We start from the raw sequence: 17,098 nt of genomic DNA, 5'->3' as shown, positions 1-17,098 counted from the left end.
CTGCCTTGGAGACTGTGACGGGTTTTTTTGGGGGGGGGGGGCAGCAGGGCCAGTGCCCCTGTAACACAGACCTTGGACCCCCTATTCACATGCGCTGCACCGATCACCGCCAATCAAGGCTCAACAAAACTGTCCGACCTGCAGCCTCTCCCACTCTCCTGTGTCTGCCAGCGCCTCCACACACGCGCACACACGGATCGAAGTCAGCCAGCTGATCAGCGGACATTGACAACAACTACACTGGTTAGTGTATGTAGGTGGTGCAGTAAAGCCAATTCTTTACCAACACTCCTGTTTAATAAGCATAAACACGCAAAACAGATGTTCTCAGTCTCTCATCCACTGCAGTTGTGTTTAGGTTTTACACAGGCACAGCGTTAGTTCAGATAATAGCTTATTGTTACAAACAAGCTGAAGTGAAAGCTCTCTGTCTTTAGTAACTGTTCAGCTTAGTTTGCCGCTTACATTAAAATATGGCACATTATAAACTGAGCTGGTGGCTGAGACAGACCATCCCTCCTCTCTACCAGCAGCAGCTGAAGGAGGAGGAGGACAAAAGGGACTGAGCTGTTATTTCTAAACTTATGCTGATGTCAGGAATATGATTTATTTTACTGACATGTTAGATTTGTTTCCAGGGAGCTATTAGTGACTTTGCTGTTGTAAATCCTGTTGCTACTCTGGAAACAACATTTAGTTAATAAAAATGGTAAATTATTATTATTTTATAATATATGCAATTATTTAGTAATAAATAGGACTGATAAGAGCATCGATAAAGAACTGAACCAGTAAGGATTACCAATACAAGTGTGCCAATAAAATCCTAATGATCATTTGTCTCCTTTGTCCCGGATTGAGTGACAAAACAACTGACCCTAGCCTGGTCCCCTTAATAAAATTGGTCTAGAACCACCACTGCTTGGAGATCCATTTGTTTCTCACTCTGTCCAAACAAAAATGCAACAGCAAAAGTCAAGTCTAGTCAACTCCAAGTCCAGTCAATCTACCAAAGAATACCTTTCTTTCTGCCCTATACTTTCTACATTCTAGGAAAACATGCCTTACTGTTTCAAGGATCCCACATCCACACAAGCCAGAAACATGTTTTCCTACAATGCACAAAGAATCATTTAACCCACAGAGGCCAAACTATACATATAAATACAGGACAGAGAAGTACAGAAAAATATTTTCCTGACTTTGGGTTGTATAGAAAAGAATTGTCTACCTCTGACTTCCCTTTGCCACCCTCTCTGCCATTCTTTTGTTAAGCCCTCTTTGATTATTTCCCTCAGTTCCACTCTCCCCATAGATAAGTCTACTTCTCTGCTTAAACTTTCCTTTGCAATGTGGTCCACCTGCTCAAGCACAAAGTGTAGTGCAGTTCACGCACCCAATAGGGCATGGGTAGCCATCTCAATACCTCCCCATTCCATGCCCAGCTTCCTAGCCCACTGATTTACAGTGACAAAAAAAGTATTATATTTATTACCTCCAGCAATTTCTCGTAACAGACACCTTGCTGGGAAGGTATGATTACATCCCCTAAGTTTTACCCAGTATTGTAACCCTAACTTAAGGGCATTTCTCCCATTTCAACGAGCAGGGCAGGGACTGGGATAGTTCTGAAGGCCCCACAACAAAGCGTCAAAGCCCTTGCATGCACCACACCTAACTTAGCCAGAACAGGTTTAGAAGCAGATCCATACACAAAACCTAGCACACACTCTGGGTTGTGTAGTTTTTTAAAACACTCTGTAGTCCTGTGGCTGCATCCATGATTTTAACCATTTGTAGTAGCCTAGACTTTGTCTGTGATGAATGTAAAACAATATTTATATAAACATAAAGAAATGACAATTATTGACTTTACATAATTTTCCACTTGTTTATTCTTCATGGTTCTTTATATCTATTGTGATTCCAAAGGGTCAGTTAGTGCAACCCCATTCAAAAATCAACAATGATATAATATAAGAAAAAATCTCACACACCTTTAAACAGAACTGATGTTGTCACATTTAGGCTAACTATGATTCATAACCACTATTTAACATTGATGTATTTTCTTATATTTCATTCTCTTTTACAAAACACACAAAATCAAAGACAACATACAGCATTTACACTTCTTTTTTTCTTTCTTTTTTTTTTTTTAACTTTTTTATATTCATGGTTTCACAAACAGTTTCTATACTTACATACAATCAACTACAATTTCTACAGCACACTACAATGACAAAAGTGATAGATTCTTTGTTACATTTAATTAATGGCAATGCAATCTTATTGACAAAAGCTTCAAGACTTAGTGTTGTTTTTAGAGAGTATACATGAATGTTAGCTGTTAAGTCCTGTGTCATTATTAAGCCAACACTCAGCATTTTAGTGGACAAGGCCAGCATATAGTAATGTGCTCCAATTCCCAATAGCTTCAAAGAAGAGAATTAGAGACAAATACCCAAACACTTATTGCTTTGTTAACGTTTGCACGCACGATTGACTGTTGCTCAGGCAACAAGTTAATTATACAAAAAAACCCTGTAACATAAGCTAAGATATGTATCTAAAAGAGAGACAATTTTGACTTGGACAGTCTGAACTGAGTCACTGAGACAGGTTAGAGCTTTAACAGCATTCAATGTTGAACAAATACAACAGTTATCTTGACATCGTGGTTCTTAAATTTCATGGGTGATACAGGACAACATAGAGAGAATAGGACTGCTGACTTTTTATATTTGTACAGTAATTGTGCATTTATATACTATCAATGTGCTTTTAAGAGGGAATCTGGGCAAATTTAGTTTTCTGACTTTCTGGCTATTTGGCTTCTGAAGCCATTATTTCTTGCAGTTTTAAAACAAGAGCAGCTGGACGCTTAAAGACGCTTTGGAGATGAGTTGTGAAAAATCTTCATTACCATAATGAGTCCAGTTGTTCTTGTTTCACGTGATCAATAGCTGAAAACCTACAAAAACTTACTGCAATGTAGTATGTTATAAGTACATTTATTTATAACAGAGAATTCATGGTGTAATGTGTAAATTCAGGCCATACAAAATATTTGGCAATAATTTATGAGCGATGGCACACTCATAACTAATGGGTCAGATGTCAAATTTGGAGCGAGATCAGTGTGAGACAGAGGGAGTGAGATGTAAGGGGCAGGTCATCAAAGCTTGAAGCACTTATGTTCACAACTGCACTTATGTTCACAATCTTGTCATTTAGTAGGTTTTGGTCTTTGTGCTCTTGCTAAACGCTCACCTTGTCCTTCGTTCAGTCTCTAGCAAGGCTGTATCAGAATGCATCTTGAAGACCTCAAGGCATTCACAATTGTGCATGTACGATCGTGTACAATTAGTGCAATGGGTTTTCTATTTATTCAACTGTCTTGAGTCTACGTATGGCTGCTATCCTACAAAATGGCAGTTTGGACGGAAACTATTTTTTTTTTGTTAATCTGACATGTTGTTTTTCTTTTATCATGCAATTGTGAACATATTATCCTTGCGTGTCAAGATCAGGGGAATGTGGCAATCATTTATGCCGAATCTCTGTGCTGTTACCAGTGTGGGATATATGACAATCAGCCCTTGACTGTGAGTTCTCTATGGTGAATGTCGTGTTATATCTAGCTACATTTGTCTAATAAAGCACAAGTAAACACAATGCCCCAGTGGACTCAAAATCCATGCCCTTATTAGCAGAATAATCATTTTCAACTGCATTTAATCCTCGTTGTTCAACATGTTATGTGCTCCAAGGACATCCACATTAGGAAAATTTAAAATAGAAGAACTCTGCTGCAATTTTAATATCTACTCTACTGACTTTCTATTAAATTCAGTCTTTCTTGACCCAAGAGAAAAAACAGGTTAAGTAGGTCCAGTATGTTCACACACCATCACATCATGTTCCATTATCAATATAAGACAGCTACCCCACAACCTTTCACAAATCAGAATTGGTTTGCCAAATGGTAGCTAAATGGTAACAAAATCGTAAAAGACATAAAAAATAAAACAAAATCTCAATATTGCACAGAGGTTCAATATTGCACTAAGAAGCACGTTCATTAATATAAACATTCGGTTCACACAAATAATTAGATTATAGTTTATCTGTCATCCCTTACACACTTAAAACAAATTGTGCCTGCAATAAAACAGTAAAAAAGAAAACTGTAGGCTTTTTGTGTAACTTTTTTAATCCTGTTGATTACCTGCTTTTCTTCCTTATGTAATAGTATGATTTAAGGTAATAAAGGAATAAAATATTTTTAGACCATTCTGTGGAGTGTGCTCTAAGAAGACTGGGGTAAGGTACATCAATGTTCATGTTATACCAAGAGCAGAAGTATTTTGTGGGTAGGAAATGTCAACACATAACGGTAACTAGAGATTATTCGATGAGCAAATGCAACTTGTCCAGAATGCTGTTCACATGTTGTACTCTGAATTTTCATAAATTTACATACATACATTGTGCCATGCATAACACCCTCCAAAACATATTTCATAAAGGAAAAAGTCTAAGTCTGGGAGGAGAGCTTTCGAAAAGGCATTTCTTACAAAGAGATATATCATATGATTAAACTATGATGATTGAGTGTGAGATCCTGAACATTTTAATCAAATATTGTTTGGAACATTCTCACTGGTTGTACTTCAAATGTACATTTTAACAAACAGCTTCATCTTTGTGATGAAATGGCGATCATGACAGCACAAAATGTGCACTTGGCGATGAAAAACAAATCCATTGACTGATTTGAATGATCTCATGAATGTTTGGAGGTGATCAGAAACAATGTTTTAAAGGGAGAGGGGCTCGATTGAACTCATCACATTCTAACAACAACAAAAGCAAACCTGGAATGTTCTATAATCTATAAAATGGCAGTTAGTCTGTACACCAACACAAGACCTCAGGAGATAAAGAATGACGACGATGTCTTTGATTAAAGAGAAAGCCAAGAGTGTCTTGGTATTACCCAGCAAAGTCAAAAATGCTTCAAACGAAAGCGAAAAATGACACATTTTTGATTCTATGTCCGACAATAGCAAAGTACTCGAGACTTGACGGGTGAGGTGAATTTGATCAGAAGAATGGAAGTGACTACAAAGAACTCTGCAACAATGGCTAGTGGTCATTTCTATAAGTCTATTTGCATGGCTCATTTTCAAGAGCCCCCATCCCCTGACCTCCAACCCCAGGTGTATGTAGTCATCCTTGGGGGGACCGAATCTAAATTTACTATTATATTCCAGGAACGAAATGTCATGCTCTCACTAAAAATGTTATTACTTTAGCCTCATGTTTCCGCAGAAAATCTGAGCAACCAACAACAATTTGTCTCAGCTCAAGGTTTATTCGGTCATTCTAATGGTTTTTCACAGCTTCACTATAGCATGGATGGGTAACTATCAAATAATCACTAATCCCAAATATTTACATCAGATCTTTGTCGCTCTTCTGTGTGGTCTTAGTATGTGCACAAACTTTACTCTATCATTATGAGGGAGGGTGAGAGGGTAGGGTTTGGAGGGCTCTTGAGCTGTTCATTCACAGTGTGGCAAAAACTCTTCTGCCCCCCCCCCCCTAAAGTTGTTGGCGCCACACTATTGCAGCACCTGACCCCGCGTCTCTGGTAGTTTGAGGGCCAGAAAACTGCCCATCGCCAGTGCCCCCGAAGCAAAGAGGATGGGCACAGCCTTGGTGATACCAACGAACGAGGTGAAGATGCTTATTCCTAAAACAGCCGCTAATTTACAGAGGGCATTGAGGAAGCCAAATGCTGTGGTTCTGAGAAAAGAGAGGAGACACATAGAGTACAGAGTCAGGTACATGTCTGTTGTTTGATCATGCATTAAGAAGGAATAAAAACATCCCAAATACATCTCTTTTCTTTCTGATATGAACTGTTAATGTGAGTTTTAGAACTTAATCTATGTTGTTTAAGCATCGATTTTAAAGGGTGTAGGTACTCCATATAACACAAGGTGGAGCTATAATTTGTAAAAGGAAAACTCAAAAGCTGTTCTCACAGTGAATATAGGAGCAACACAGAAGATACATGTTCTTGCTTTGAGACAAATAATGATGTTCCACAAAAATAGTATATTTTACTTTATATTAGGTTGTATTTCAATGAATAAATCAAAGTAGGATTTACATCAGCCATAGTAAAGCCATTAGGTGGCAACAAGACAGCTACCAATGATTTCTCTCTCCAATGTCATGCATCCCTGTGAGCCAACCAATCATTCTAGGGCAACTCTTATTACATTATTTAACACGTCATTCAGCACCACTGACCGTGTCTTCATGGTGTCAAGGAGATTTCAGGGCATGCCTAAATTGCCTACCTCTTGTCAGAGGGGTAGAGCTCGACGGTCAGCACATCCAGGGCATTCCAGGAAGCGATGCTGATTCCCCCGAACAGGCAGAGCAGAGCAATCATGGCTGACTCGCTGTTGCCAAAAGACAGGAAGAAACAGCTGATGCAAGAGATCACACTGGAGCCCGCTGGAGGTAGACAAAGAGAGAAAAGGAGAGGTGAAGGAAAAGCTTGACGTATATAGAAAGGAGTATAACAACTGAAGTATCAGCCTGTTGTTTTGAACTGTAATGTAATTAGACCAGACAGTGCATGAAAAATGTAATAAACATGGTCCGATCACTGCTCTGTCCAAATCATCTAGCTGTTGTGCAGACAAAACATCATAATGTAGACAAAACTAAATCATTTTTTGGCCTATTAATACTCCGGCCAATTGATCAATGACAAACCTTGACAGTACATATCAAAATGTTATTGATAAACCTGAGGTGACGTTGATGCTGTTAAATATAAATCAGGCCTGTTTTCCTGCAAATTTCCTCTCAGTCCTAGATTATGGTTATATCAACTACAGTATATGCTTGCATCAGCCCCTCTGAAACTCAGCAGTTAAGATTTGTTAGTGCCAACCTTGTTTCTGTGTCATCACTGGCTTTTGTTGATTCATAAAGTACCTCTAAATAGATTAGCATTTCATTAACTATTAAGTCTCACCAGGAGATCTGGAACTTGCTGTGCAGACTGGCCATACATTCAATGAAATTCATACTTTCAGCTCTAGAAGTAAGCTTAGACCACATGGACGGCTGGATTCTATCACATACCTTGAGAGACCACCACAGAGCTACAGACAGAAGCACTCTGATTCATAGAAAGTATAGTGTTGTAGTGGGCTTTAAGGAGGACGCCACCTCATTAGCTGGGGAACAATGACCATTAGCCCTTCTTAATGTGAGGTCACAGTAGCAGCCACTGAACTATCCTATATTTTTTTAAAACCTTACTTTTTAGGACAGTGGTAACTAGCCTGTATGATATTTCCAGCAACATCTCTGCAATTCCACATAGTTTTATTTGTTTATTTGAATTTGATAGGGAAAATGCAATTTAACATATTTCCAGTACATGAAACTGATGAGTTTATAGCTGTTTTCAACTCTTGTCCCTAGCTAGGCATTTCTGTGCAAAGTGTAATTAAAATATACAGCTTTCAGTATCATAAAACCATAAACCACTTGGGTGGTACAAGTCCTATCTTCTGCTGACAGCAAATCACAAAAGTGCCTTAAACCCAGAGCCAGTGGTTTGTAAAGCAGAGCAGAATTTGACTATGTTTTAACACCAAGTAACCCTTCTTCTTGTCTTTCAGTGCACATGGTGCTGAGTAATGTGGCTCTGCGCTCATATTACCTAGCATCCTCAGCCGTCCGATCTTGTCCATGAGCAGTGCAGAGACGATGTTGCCTGGCAACACAGCCAAGGTGCCCAGGAAACTGACAAAGTAGACCATATAGGCATTGTTCTCATCACTGACATCACTGAGCAGGCAGCCCTCTTTGTTGTGCAGGAAAGTGCTGTTGATGAGCTTGCAGTTGACCAACCTATACTTGAAGAGATCTAGGGAGAGGGAGGGATGGGATGAAGAAGATGGCGAGAGGAGAAAGAAAGGGAGCAGGATTGAAGTGGTTCATAGTGCAGTACGCTTATTGACATGACAGAGAGAAAAGATGTAGCTATTCATGTTGCACAAGGCACTTGCACATTTGTAACTATAATCCCTTCCAGCTCCTAAAACAGTGGTGGCAGATTTGAAAGCAGTGGCTATTCAAGCCATGGAAACATATCTGCAATTCCTGCTGAGAGACTGTCAAACAAAGATTGAATCATTTCAGCTGCAATTCTTGCACGGGCTCTAGAAACCACACGTCCCATTCTTCTTCGGGGCCTGGAGAAAGCTTCACAGAAACTGGAAATAAAAAGTGCAACATCGTCTTTGGTCCTGTAAAAACCAGCAGCAATTTGTGCTCTGGCTGTGGAAAAACCAGAAGAAGTTCTTGCTCTGGCTGTGTAAAAAACTGTTGCAATTCCTTCTGACCCTCTGCCACCAGGCTGTGGTCTCTGGGTCAAGTGTTTTGATATTTTCCCAGGCTCTCTCAATTATTGGGGAGGATGGCACATATATAGAGACAGGAGGAAGCCTCTTGTGGCTAGAATGACTCCTGTGAATCACAGGGCCACTGCATACGGAGGTGCTATCCTGTTTTTAGTTCACTTTCCTGGGTTTCATTACTCAGACAGTCCATGCCTGTTGAATGTCTGCCATTATCCTGATACAACAACCTGTTGATGTTGCTGTAGCTCTTGTCCTTCAAGTATGAATGGGCTGGTGGTGGTTCACCTAGAGGTGATTCATGGAGCACAGGTTCTGCTGGATCAACTGTGGGTGAACTGGGTTGATTAAGTCCCAGGCCTAATCTGATGAGACAGACAGCAGCTGCTGTTACCCAAGGAACCACAACTAGATTGACATGTCGGTGGATAGACGGAGCTGAATAGAGATAAGAGTATTTCGTTTGATATCAAAGTATAGCGGCAATGTTTTACAAGACTATGCACAAAAGTCTATCCTTTCGGTAGCAGCGACTGGAGTCGGTGCAGAAATCAGTTGATGTATTAGCTGATGTATTAGAGCCATGCAGAACAGCTGCTTTATAGCTTCTGAAATGGAAATGACTGTGTGACGTGATATATGATATATTTGCAAAAATGCTAATGGAGATCATTTTCACACTCATCTTGCTCAGTTTCAAACATCATTAACACTCGTCGTTCAAAAGAACTGTTTCCAGTTACGCTGGTGGCTGTGCCCTATAGTATCTTAGGGTCTCTGTTTGGTAAAGACAAACAAAAATGTATGCAGCATTGTGTTTAAAATCCACCACTCATTTTTTATAGGCCTATGTAGCCTACAAACTATAGTAGCCTTTAGTGGGCTATAGTTATATCAGCACAATGGACAGAATCTACACAAGCTTGAATACATTTTCCCCAGTTTCACATCTGCACTGCAGTTTTAATAGCCTAGGCCTCTATATGTAGCTACATAGATATGCTACATAAGTTATACATACATATTTCTGTATGCCTTAGATAACAGAGGTAATGTAAGGCAAATAGATACATGCACATAAGCCTATGTGTAAAACTTGCTCCCTCGTCTGAATCTCTCCTCACATTTCGCACTGTGTTTGCTGTTGTAGCTCATGAAAGCACCAAAGGGGCAACGCTCATTTCAAAGGCCAGGAAAGCACTAACATATCATAGTAGTCTCATTTCATCGCACACTGTGAGGTAGGCAACTTTAAGTAAACTTATGTAGGCTACGTAAATACCGGTTTCAACTTGAACTACAGCCTCACACCGTGTGATCCTATAAACGTCGCTGTTTAGGCTACAATAAGTCAAAATAGCCTATCTACTGTATCTGTTGTACATCTAAGCCTACTAGTGAGTCCAGCTGCTCACTGCTTTTTACTCTTAAATATTTCAATACACTTTGCCTAAAGCTCTTTCCTAATTGCATGTACGTATAATGTGGACATATGGCAGATGTTGTATCCCTCCTCTTTTGCTCTTCCTGAAGTTCTCTCCCATTTGTTTCCTGTAAAATGTTTCGTGTGTGGATTTTTTCCTTATTCAAATTAAATGTCTACGGTCAGAGTGTGTAGTATGTTATAGAGATAGTTAAACCCACTTTGACAAATTATATAGTAAATACAATTGGCTCGAATTGATTGGCTTGACACTAATAAGTTACAAAATTGGCACTTTAAGGATCATGTGATCATTTTGGGCTAATAGAATGCATCTGCAGTGTCTCAACCAATTTTGTGCAACCCTGCAGGTATTTTATAAAACAAAACAAAACAAAACTTTCCAGTGTTGAATCCAAGCTCAATATAATCTGCCACGCGTTACTCTATTGCGGTAATGGTGAATACCATCTTCACAATTACTGATACATTGTAGTAATAACACTATAAGTTGATAAACTGAAAAGAATAGCCCTCTAAGCATCTGGCTCAGTACATACAGACTAACATGATGTCACTCTAGTACAGTCTAGCTGCATCTGTCATGTGGTTTGTTCCCACCATGACGCATTGTGATAATAAGGTACACAATGACAACTCAGACAGCCTTAAGTTCAGAACAGGGAGCCCAAAGACAGATTAAGCATTAATTAAAGCAAACATGTTTTCCATTCTAATAAACTCCTGGCCGGCACTGATAGCAGCTGTGAGTGATTGCTGGAGGTGTTAGGACAGGAAACAACTAACAAAGCAAGCAGAAGGTCTGGCTGATATATTGTATTTATTGTGCGCAAGTGTTTGTATGTGTGGACACAGCTGCTGCATCCATAGTGGACGGTGTCTGGTTTCTACAATGTACAAAGATACGGCTCTCCTCAGCTTTCTACATGTCATTTTGGAGGAAACACATCAACAGTACAGTCTGAGACGAGACATGTCTGCAATTTTGAAGCTTTAATAATGGAGTCAGTCCGGGTTGCTAGGAAACATGTGCAGCTCTGCAATGCTCCATTTGGTGTAGTGCCAGCCAGAGGAGTCAGTAGAGAGGGGAAAAGACAGTAATTGAGCAATATTAACAGTTAAAGCTGATTTTGCTGTTCTTTTGCACATCAGGAGAAGTTAAATGGGAATGTAGTGTGTCCACTAAAATTGATTACAAAAAGATGATCAGGGCTAACGATAATAAATTGTGCATGTGATACACTAGTAACTATGTGCTTACCAGACAGGTTTAATATATGAGCAATGCCTTAATTGAACAGACTACACCATCTTTACACCATCATGATTCTGAATAAGACTGAACTCACACAAGTCCTTAATAAGACTGCATTACAGGCAGCACACACAACTTAGTAGAACAGTGCCAACAGCTCTACTGAAAAGAAAGTGTTTTATAAGGAGATCTTTAAAAGCACTATAAATAGCATATAGAGAATAAAGACAGAGAGAGAGAGTGGGGAAAGACAAGATCACATTCATAGTGTATGCTTATTTTTTTAGCAGTGGTTTAGTAGAGGCCCAATGCACAGCCTGCACCACATTTTGATTTTCAAAATAGAGTTTATAAAAAAATCTAAGGGTTACTTATATTTCAAAGTCAAATAAATCAATATCAGAATGATGTTAGTTGTAGAAACATGTGTTTTTTAAATGACATATACATTAAATTAGTGTTTTCTAAACATATTGTGATGACCCTCTGTGGATAGGATTCCCTAACTTCATGACCTTTTCCTGCAGGAGCCTTATGGGTGGAGACAGGCAGCCAGTCTTCTGTCTTCGTTTTTTTTTTGCTACTTGGTTTCTTTATTTGCACCATACCACATCCCCACGTATCTTCCATGTTTTATGTTCAAGTTTCTTGAGGATGTTATATTGATGTTATACAGCCATTCTCACATTCATGTCTCATTTGTGTGATAAAAATAAAGTAACTTGTCATCCTTGCTTGAGCTGTGTTGCAACAATGGTGATTATAATCTATTACCTAATTGTGTTCACTGACATAAGGTCATAGTCCACGCCTTTTTATTAATAACTATACAATATCAGTGTGTGTGTGTGTGTGTGTATGTGTGTGTGTGTGTGTGTGTGTGTGTGTGTGTGTGTGTGCACCCTACCTGTGTTGTAGAAGAGGGTGGCAATGAAGGTGCAGTTCTTGAAAAAAGTGTTGCTGGAGGTGATGTCCTCAAAATAACACTCCTCAAACAGTGAGTCCTCAAACACCATAGACCTCATTTTCAGGTTCATAAACCTGCAAGTAGTTACCAACAGGGATGACGGAATTAAGAAATGGAGGCAAAGAGACAATGAGTAGATGAAACATGGGAGTGAGGAGTGGAGGGACACGAAAGGAGGATGCAAATACACAAGAGTCTTTCATTAGAAGGGTTTGAAACTTTTAGTCAGAAATGCTATTACCATATTACTAGAATATTAACAACTCCAATCACATGCAGAGTTTGGGTTAAAAAGGTAAGGTCAAAGGAAAGATCAAAGACAGGCTTGTTAAAAATGAAAATAATCTGGCTTTCATCCAATCAAAGCAATGCTCACAAAAAATATTTGCCGTCATAGTTTCACTAGGTTTGTTGTCATATAATAGAGAATAAAGAATAAATGTATCCACCAAGTATTGAAGGTATGTAAAATATGTAAAATGTCACAATATCCTTTAAAGACACCTGACCATCATGTATCCTAATTCATTCGACGGGCCGACATTAACAAGTAGATGCAGGTAACTCACTTGTCGTTGAAGTACTCTCCTTGGCGATGGACCTGGTTTTCCAGAGTGAAGTTAAAGGTGACATGGTCTACTTTCTCCTTAACAAAAACCTTGGTGCGTGAAGCGTACTCCTGCTTCTGCAGGTACTTGATCATGTCAGGGAACCACACTGTCAGACCGTAGTAGCTGGAGGAGGAAGAGGAGGAGGGGAGAGACAGATAAAGTGAGAGTGATGAAAAAATAGTAACAGTCCAACAGAGAAAAGGTCATGCCTCTGTCAAAGAGGCACATGAGCAGTGTTACTGTGTGCATGGATATTCCAGGGACACAGACATACTGGTTAGCTTAGCTTAGCACAAAAAGAATTATAATATAATTAATTTTATTTTTTTGTGTGGGGTAAAACGTGTTAAAACATGTTATTAATCATCCAGTGGTTAGCTAAACTAGTTGGCTGCTGCGGTAGCCTCACATTTAGCACATGAGAGTGGTATTGATCTTCTCATCTAACTCTCTGCTAGAAAGCCAATAAGCTATTCCTAAAATGTGGAACTATTCCTTTAAGTACAGTTTGAGGTACTTCATTAATAACATTTTATGAAACTTTATACCTCCACTCCACTAAAAGGAAAATAATCAATATACATCTATATACATAATAATTACATCTATTTGACAGGTATAATTACTTTGCAGATTATACATTTTATGCATTTAAAATACATAATTTATAGATTACACACCCAAGTTTATCCATTTTTAATATATTTTGATGATAATCCTTCTGTACTTTAACACATGTAAGATTTTACTTGTAATTGTGTATTTTTTTTATTGTATTGTATTTTTACAACGTATTAGTCCAACTTTTACTTAAGTAAAGGATCTGAAACCGAACTGTTTCTAAATTTCTATTTTAATCTTTTGTGCTTCTCTGTTGTTAATGTATTTTATTCTGACAAAGAGAGATACTCTTGAATCAGCAGTACTGTACCTCACTGGCCTCTACTTTAATTCTTTTAATTCTATTTCATGTTTTATTCAAAAACAAATGTTCAGAGTAAGTAGGCTATTACTCATCTGGAAGTATGAACCTGGCATGAGCTGCCTGGCCCTGTCATTTGGGCAGGAGATAATGTATGCATTTGGATCACCCACATCTACCTTGTAGCAAGCTGTTCACACAATATTGCTGTGATCAACACTTGACAGTTCTTTTTGGATGCAGCAAATAAATGGACTTCACTGACATTACTGTAAGTCTCAGTAAGACCCAGAAAAACCTGCAGTAGTGCACCATTCTTTAGCCTAATCTTACCTGAAGGACATAGAGAACCACACAGCCATCATCATGTAGGTGGTGCGGCGGTACTCGGGGGAGAAAATGCTCAGGAAATTACTCCATACCTGAAGGAACACATACATGGACACAGATACAGGGAAACACAAAAAAATTAATAAATACAAAGTACAGTCAGATAGAAAGTAAACAAACAACATACATCTCTGAAAACAAGTTTCTTTCCATCAGCTGTTAGATATCACCACCCCGTCCCAGAATCCCTTTCCAGGCATAGAGCAAACAAACAGCCTCAGCAGCACAAGCTGTGAGACAAACACATCCAGTCACTAAATACACACTGTCCACAAGAAAAAGAGAATTATTACATAAATAAAGCCTGAATTGAGCAGTCTTACAAAGTTTTCATCAGAGCTCTGACATTTGTTTTCTCCTTAAATAGAAATACATGTTTGTCAAATGCGCTTATAAATTACATTTTATTTAACACTAGATAAAACGCAGATTCCTTTGATTATAATATCTATTTTTGATTCTTTGATGGTTTAAAATTTCATCACAATATTTGGTAAGCAGTTAAACCCCAGTGCAAACTGACTACACAAACTGTTTTAAAGGCTCAACATTTTGGGGACTATGCTGATTTGTTCTCTTGCCAAGAGTTAGATTAGAAGATCAACAACACTCTCGTAAAGCTAAAGATGGTTAGCTTAGCTTGCCGTAAAGAGTGGAAGCAGGGGGAAACAGCTAGACTGGCTCTCTCCAAAGTTCAAAAATATGTCCACAAAGGTTAGATAATGAACACGCAGTATCTTGTTTGTTTAATCTGGTCACAAACAGAACAGCACAAGCTTTTGTTTTACAGGGAGTTTACAGGGAGTCTACACCATGTCTCACTCTCATAGGGATATTAAGAAACTGCAATAGGCCATGGGTAGCCAAGGTTTAGTTCCTCCCTGTAAAACTAAAATTTTAAATTTTTACAATTATGTTTGTGTACAGTTTGGCTATAAAGTTTTAAAGACCTGAAATCTGTATGGGCGAGGTTTAATTCTGAAAATCTCTCATTCTCAGATTATTAGTCCTGATCTGCCCTCAGAGGGTTGCCTCATTCCTCTGTTTCACCTGAACAATTAGTATTACTAAATAAGAAAGTGAAATAAAACAAACAAACTGCAGTGTTTGTCACCTGATGGAATAGTGAAGAGAGCTTTGTCCTCCATTTCTCATGCCAGGCGGCACCATCACCCAGGTTCACCAGTTCATCCATCTGCTTCACTGTTTTGATGGTGGTCACCTGTGAGCAACATGATTCAATATTTAGATTTGATTGATGTGTTTAATGGGCGGCACGGTGGTCCGGTGGATAACCCCGGTTGCCTAGTCCTTTCTGTGTGGATTTTGCATGTTCTCCCCACAACCTGTCCAGGGTGTACCCTGCCTTTCGCCCAAATTACAGCTGGGACTGGCTTCAGCCCCCCTGTACGCAGGATAAGCGGATGATGTGTTTAATTATTGTTAATTTTTTTTCCATCAAAGTAGCTTTTAATAAAACTAAATGTGGCTTTATACGTGTGAGGGAATAAAACATGCTTTGATCTGCATGTGATATCAAACGTATAATTCAGTTTTTATACCCTTTTATATCACTGCTTGATTTGTAGACCTTTGCTTTGAAATATAACTGACACTGTAGAATTAATATTCCTTCCATATTATTATTCAAATGAATTCATAGATCTCAGTAAATATGTGCAGTATATTTACAACAGAAAATAAGCTCTCCCATAAAGAAACCCAACCACTGAGACAATAAAAAGGCTCCACCCCAACTAAAAATGATATAATTAGAGGTAACTGATTTGCTTAATGTCTCAACATTAACACATATTAAATATGGCCAGTTATGATAGAAGAATGAAGAGTAGAAGAGTTTATTTAGTATTATTGTCACCATATTTCATTTAATATGAACTGTGTAGCTTGAGGAATTAAGAGATTACAGTAGTTGAAAGAAAATCTGTTTTAACTTCTTAATATGCAAATGTATGCAGCACAGAGCTCAAAACCTGCTGCACTGCATTAGCCTACAGGCAGTCACACACGCACTGTGTGAAGACATTTTTTCCTCCATACAGACAATAGTGTTTGGAAATAAAGCATAAGATTCATGAGTGTGACTTACCGTGAAGACCCTCTCTGGGTAGCCCTTGGCCCTCATGTTGGTGTCATGGACCTGCTTCAGAATCATCCATGCCTCGTCATGTTTTCCATTCTGAAGGATAAAAACAAAACAAGTGTACATCTTAGTCAAAACTCTTGCTGTAGTAGTAACTGGAAATTAAAACTGTAGCAGGTGGTGTAAGCCTTAGGCACACTGAATATTTTAAAATCTCTTTAAAAATTGCTGTAGTTTGTGAAGACTCTTTTTTTCTGGTAAGAGATTTGGTGTTAGAGTCAAGTGAATTTTATTTATATAGCCCAATATCACAAATCTGCCTAGGGAGGAGTTTTTATGCCAAATTACGCTGTGGGACTTGAAACCAATGATCTTTCGATCAAAACCTAGACTCAATTAAAACTAAATTGAACATATAATGCAGTATTTTATGTAGAAAATGTAGTTCACAGATTTTTAGTTCTGTATCTCAGCAACCAGCTACACTTCATTTACTTAAACAATTCACTAATGCCTTCTGATGTCAATGAGTATCAAAGGAAGTGTGGGTACGACAACAGGAGTCTTGAACATCAAAGTTAAACCAAATGAAAAACATACAAGAGGGTAAATTACTACGACAGTAAGAGTTTCTCTTTGTATGATATCATTTGCTGTGGTCATGATAGCTAAAAGTGGCTTAGTAGCACATAAACAAAGCTACTATAATATGTGGATGGTAATTATTTTGGACCATGTGCCAGCCTTCAAATTATACTGAATAGGAATAAAAAACTTCAGCAGTAATTGATGTTTTTTACAGTACCTTGTTATTTATGTACATATTTATTAATTTATTCAAAATATTCTGGAAAGGTGTGAAAGCAGCACTTTGTCTGCAGCACAGCATCTTTCACATTGCAAGTACACAAATGCTTTCTGTTTTCAAGGCTGTTTATGCATT

At 38.5% G+C, this 17,098-nt stretch overlaps 1 protein-coding gene across 1 annotated transcript in view; it reads right to left on the bottom strand.

Moving 5' to 3' along the window:
• Positions 1-5,624: 5,624 nt before the first annotated feature.
• The window catches only part of sv2a (synaptic vesicle glycoprotein 2A), a 51,044-nt gene continuing 39,570 nt past the window's right edge, over positions 5,625-17,098 (bottom strand). The window contains exons 6-13 of the mRNA XM_046045465.1: positions 16,162-16,251; positions 15,166-15,273; positions 13,995-14,083; positions 12,698-12,862; positions 12,069-12,202; positions 7,763-7,969; positions 6,378-6,537; positions 5,625-5,814 (exon numbers count right to left, since the gene is read on the bottom strand). Of these exons, the coding sequence (XP_045901421.1) occupies positions 5,631-5,814; positions 6,378-6,537; positions 7,763-7,969; positions 12,069-12,202; positions 12,698-12,862; positions 13,995-14,083; positions 15,166-15,273; positions 16,162-16,251 (1,137 nt within the window). The 3' untranslated portion in view covers positions 5,625-5,630. The remainder of the gene's footprint in view (positions 5,815-6,377; positions 6,538-7,762; positions 7,970-12,068; positions 12,203-12,697; positions 12,863-13,994; positions 14,084-15,165; positions 15,274-16,161; positions 16,252-17,098) is intronic.

This window comes from Micropterus dolomieu, linkage group LG03, assembly GCF_021292245.1.
Source record: "Micropterus dolomieu isolate WLL.071019.BEF.003 ecotype Adirondacks linkage group LG03, ASM2129224v1, whole genome shotgun sequence".
Taxonomy (NCBI): Eukaryota; Metazoa; Chordata; class Actinopteri; order Centrarchiformes; family Centrarchidae; genus Micropterus; species Micropterus dolomieu.
The sequence above is the reverse complement of the archived record's forward strand: the minus strand, read 5'-3'. Positions and strand labels throughout refer to the sequence as shown.